Here is a 5,360-nt window from a genome sequence, read left to right on the forward strand (position 1 = left end):
GATATCATTTAAAATTAAGATTTCATGTTTTTATATGTGGTTTGACTGCTGTATTTTTTAAACCTCCTGAACACAAAGTTCCTGTCATTCAGCTGTGAGGATGGAGAGAAAAAATCAGGACAGACAGGTAAGAGGCCTGGATAATAGATAGGGGGGCGCTGGCCCAAAAAAGGTTGAGAAACACTGCTTTAAGGTTTAATCCAAAACTGTAAAACAGAACAATAGTGCCAACAGCACTATATGCCAAGAGTACACATTAGATTTAAATAAAAAGAAACTTGTTAATTCCAGTAGAATAGTAAATACCATACTTTAAATGTCAAAATCTGAAGTTTTAAACCCAGATGGATCACGGGGCAGCACTGACCTGGTGATCTTGTCAGTGCAGGACATTGTGATGAGCTGTTCGCCCTGTAGCACACCATCCCACGTCTGGACAGGCCCCCGGTATCGTAGCGGCACCGTCCCTTCACCTGACTCGATTTTGGTCCGAAGGTGGCTCCGATGCTTCCTCATGAGGTGTCTGCTGCTGTGTACTGGAGGTATGATGCACACAGTCACAGTTTCACTCTTTACTATGTTTAACACTTATTGTTTTACAGTACTATTGTTATTGATTTCCGTTCATTTTAATAAGTTTAAAAGCAGTACAAAAATATTAATAACTATGAAACAGTGCACATCACAAGAGCTACTTTCTACATTATTTAGGAAGCACTGTAGGTGATTTGAAACACATAACAGACAACATAAATGTTCTAATGTTTGAATATTATAATACACATTGAGTTTAATCACAGTAAGCCTAATAGTCACATTTTATAAACATGCACTATTGCTGGAATTGTGAGTATAATTTATATAACTCACCAGAACAACCAATATTTTAAGCATGTTGTGGGTGAGAGTTTCGGTTGCGCTACCGAAACTTGGTGCCATTTGTGGAAACAACAGAAGCGCTATGGACAACGTTGGCTCTGTGTTGTTGCTGTTTTTTAAACTTATGGGGATTCTCCTGAGACTTCAGGAAGTGAGGCGCAGTGGAATAAATGCTCTGGATGCCACGATTGTTGCGTGGAGTAGGACAGCAACGTTTATGCCGTCTGTCCCCCAGCTAAAGGCGCTGTAAAGCCTGAAATCTTCAAGATTTCAGGCTTTACAGCGCCTTCAACTGGGGGACAGACGGCATAAACGTTGCTGTTGTTTATATTCCTACCGTTCGCTCTTTATGCTTGCATCTGGCCACACCCATGACCAATGAGTGAACAGGAGCTAAGCTTGCGCCACCTACGAAAGCAGGGCAGGCCCGCTGGCCTTACTCCGAAGCAGGGACCAAAAAAGCAGGGACCGGCCTCAAAAAAATATTGGTGGACACGCACGCAAAGCAAGCAGAGTAAAGTGGAGCCGAGAACTTTCGAGCCAGTGGAAAAGGGGCATAAATGGCAGCAATCTGCTTTAGTCCTGGCCCCATTTGGACCCCATTTAACTAAGCATCTTCAGAACTATACTCCATCTCTCCAAACCGAGGTTGTTCAAATGGCTATCTACAACAGGTAAAATATTAATTGTTCATAACCTTTTCAAAGAACATCCCTTTGTAGTCAATAATGCAGTGGTCAGCCAATTTTATTGTCCACAAAGTCCTAGGACCTGTATGTGTTTGGACTTTTTATATGTCGATGTTCACAAAAAACATGTTGTTTTTGTTTACTAATTATATGCAGAAATATGAAACAAACAATATCTTTCTTCCTCAATGTGTTTTGGCTGAATGTGCAAAGCAATTATGGTTGTTTCTGTCAAACATATTTAGTAGTTTTAAACTCTCTCTCCCTTCATCTTTTCTCTTCCTTCGTAGCTGTTTTCATGATCTGACAGAAGCTAAAAATTAAGCCCTGGCTTCTGGCTCAGAGGTGTTTTAGAACAGTCGGTCAAAGGTGTTCAGGAATTTCATAATCTCTGTGAGCACCCTGCAGAACATTTATGAGGTTTAATGTCTAAAAATGTCCTAGGATTCTCTGGTGATGGCACTGTTCTCTCTCCCCCTCTCTTTTCCTGTAGGTTTCATGAAAACCTCTGGGTGCACTGTCAAGATTATGTTGCTAAACTCACAGGCCACCAGAACAGGCTGGGTAAAATGTTTAAAAGAGCATAAAATCTATATTGAAGTTTAAAATCTTACAATCGCTGGTAATTTCATATGGCGAGTTGAGCCTCCCGTCTCCACATGGTGATGTGCTGATGTACATGTGGAAATGAACGTTGTCTCTCAACCTGTAGCTGCACTCTTTGTGGTGGACGAATATCGACTCCTCCCAGTCCTCTATCCTTTTACTTCAGCAATGAAAAAAAAGAAAGAAAAGGCAACAACAAGGAGAGATTGATGAGGAAGGTAGCACCATTCATCACAGCATAGGAAATGGATTTCCACTTTCCTTTTCCAAAGATGAAGTGAGGCAGAGACAAAGAAAGATGGACAGTGACGCTTTCTGACCACAACCTATTATGTTCATGTCAAACAGAGTCCGAGGCATTAGTCAAGTTCTCTACACATGTACTTTAGACTTATATCATTTGGTGAATCAAATACAACACAAACAACTAATATAATAATAAATATAAAACAAAATCCATTAGTTTTACTTAATTTAGAGCTTTACAAACACAGTTTCACTTAAAAGAGCCCTACAAAAGTTCTGGAAAAGTCACTAAAAACCACTATAAAAACAAATAAGTAACTAGCAGGAACAATACATAATACAGTTTGGTATGTACTGGGTATGTGCTGGATATGTGCTTGGTACTTCCCAGTATTTACTGGGTACATATCAGCTACAGGCCCTTTTTATTTGTTATATTTTCTGTTTTGTGTAATACAGTGTGAACACAGACCTTACAACAACTGCTGTGAATACTTATAGCTGATGTTCCAGCTAATATATGTGGAAATGATAAGAGCACACTGTACAGTTTTAAGTATTTTACTTATTATTTAATTACTAGGAGCGCTTACTTCTCCACAGCAAACACAGTCAGACTAAAAAGACATAAATAAATATACAAAATGATGCAAACTGTCTGGGTTTACCTGATTATAAAAAAAATGTGATCTTATTTTTTGACATGGAGTTACAGGTCACATAAATTGTAAAACAGGCTAGATTTCTTTACAGACTGGTTTTGCTAGCTCTAAATAACAAGTGTAACATACAGTTGTAACTTTTTTCTGGTGACTAATGGCTCCTGCTGATATGAAACTTTCAACTGCTTGGAGAGACCAGGATCTGAATGTCACACAGATCCTGGTCATATGGTACTGCTAAAACATGGTTTTATTGTGTAAGTTTGTTTTATTTGTTCTTTTATTTATGGATCATTTATAAAAGCAGCTATTGCAACAGTAGAAAGTCAGAAATGTGTTTTTTCTTTTAGCTTCTCCCTTCTGCAGGCGCCGCCACAGCTAGAGAACGTACACGAGAGATACTTAGCAAATGTTTTACGCCGGATGCCCTTCCTGCTGCAACCTGGGCTCAAATCTGCAGCCTCAGGATTACAAAACCGTGGAACTGACCACCAACCTACTGTGGTCCCCAGAGTCAGAAATAAATGTCCCGTATTGTCTTGCCAAACATTTTAACAGTGACAGTAAATATAGCCAAAATCCTATGCTTGCCTGTTCCCAGGAGCCGCAGGGCTAATGAACATTGAATAGTCATGTAATACTGCTTCTTATATGATGACATTTTATATGAATAAATATTAATCATAATCAGTGAAAAAATAAAAGATTCTAATTAGGTGACCAAAGTCAGATGTTTCAAAAGATTTATATATTATTTTTTATCTCTAAGGTGAATTTTAGATTCTTAAGAAATGGTCAATAAATGCCAAATACCTTTCCTTATGCGCAATAATTTTACTGTGCACACTCATGCATGCAAGTAAGGTTCATTTACATACTCAAAGTACACTATATTCAAACTATACATCACGATGCAAAGCATGAGTGTTCGCTTTACATAACCTCTCCTATGCCACTGATGTCCATTCAGTAAGTGTAAATATGGCAATCCTGGCATTTGTTTGGTCACTTCATTATAAATTATCTTCCTCATTACCCATTTTCCTCAGCTGCAAAGTCTCTGTACCTGCCATCTTGCATTGTCCAAAGACAAAAAAGTCAGTGCTGTGTATGCAAATATGACATTCAACTATCTAGACATTTTCACTGATCTGATACATCGGTCTTGCAGCTGAGCTCCCCGGGGAGCACCAAAACATTATATTCTTATTCAGTGGATGCAGGGAAAAGTTAAATTCATGAAGACAGTCTTTTTGATGGGGCTTGATGAATCTTTGAGCACAAGAGCACATTATATAAGTATACAGACATATAAAAGAGGTAAAAAAAAACCCCAAATAGGACACTGTGAGCCTGAACTGAACTAGTTCACTGTGTGATTGTTTGCTTAGCTAGCTAAAAAGAACATCAGACATATGGCCTGTTGATTATTGAAGTCTCTTGTGAACAAAGCAGTGCTGTTTCCATTGAGTTTATTATAGAGCAGAGTGATGTTTTTTTGGGCTATGCAGCAGGAGGTCACAACAAACAGGATATATTGTCATAAGCATGGTGTAATACATAATTTGATGTATGTTAAAACTGGAAAACCCACACAAGCATGCAGAAAATCATCCAAATCCGTCACAGAAAAGCTCACACAGCCCAGAATCCAACTGGAAACCCTCTTCATGGCAACAGAATTAACCATCACAACACTATGCTGCCAGAGAATATTGAAACTTTATATATGGAATATGAAATTGTAAATGGTATTTTAATATCTAATGTTTTCTTATCAATTTACACCAATAGAACGGTTTACAAACATGTGAAAGAAAATACACTTATAAAGGTTATGGCACATTCCGCTAAAATATATAACTTAAATAATTAATTTACACAAGTACTAATTCCATTAATTCTGTGATTTTTTTTAAAGCTCTTTCGCTGGGTGTCAGTCAGTTTGGCCCTTTGTCAAATGGTATCCCAATTTTTACCCAGTGGTTGTTTTATACCAGATGTTTTACCAGATTTTCTTTCACCATGTACTCACAATCTGCATGTTTTCCTGCATTCATACAACCCTGCATGCACTACACAGAAAAAGTACAGCACAGCTTCAGTCAAAGTTTCATTAAAAAAGTACATTTTTAGGTAAACAAATTAAGTATTTTAGGAGCTAAATGCTAGATTAGAATAAAATTGCATCTTTAGATTTCTGCTGGCTTTTTAGAAAACATCTGGGGCTACAACCCTAACTGCTCAGGCCTAATCAGGTTACAATAACAACAACTGG

The 5,360-nt window shown here is 38.0% G+C and overlaps 1 protein-coding gene across 1 annotated transcript in view; it reads right to left on the minus strand.

Annotated features, from left to right (window-relative positions):
- Nucleotides 1-5,360, minus strand: part of adarb2 (adenosine deaminase RNA specific B2 (inactive)) — a 334,275-nt gene that overhangs the window by 27,127 nt on the left and 301,788 nt on the right. Inside the window, exons 6-7 of the mRNA XM_037973320.1 lie at nt 2,183-2,334; nt 368-536 (exon numbers count right to left, since the gene is read on the minus strand). Of these exons, the coding sequence (XP_037829248.1) occupies nt 368-536; nt 2,183-2,334 (321 nt within the window). The remainder of the gene's footprint in view (nt 1-367; nt 537-2,182; nt 2,335-5,360) is intronic.

The sequence above is a fragment of the Kryptolebias marmoratus genome, linkage group LG21 (assembly GCF_001649575.2).
Source record: "Kryptolebias marmoratus isolate JLee-2015 linkage group LG21, ASM164957v2, whole genome shotgun sequence".
Classification (NCBI taxonomy): domain Eukaryota; kingdom Metazoa; phylum Chordata; class Actinopteri; order Cyprinodontiformes; family Rivulidae; genus Kryptolebias; species Kryptolebias marmoratus.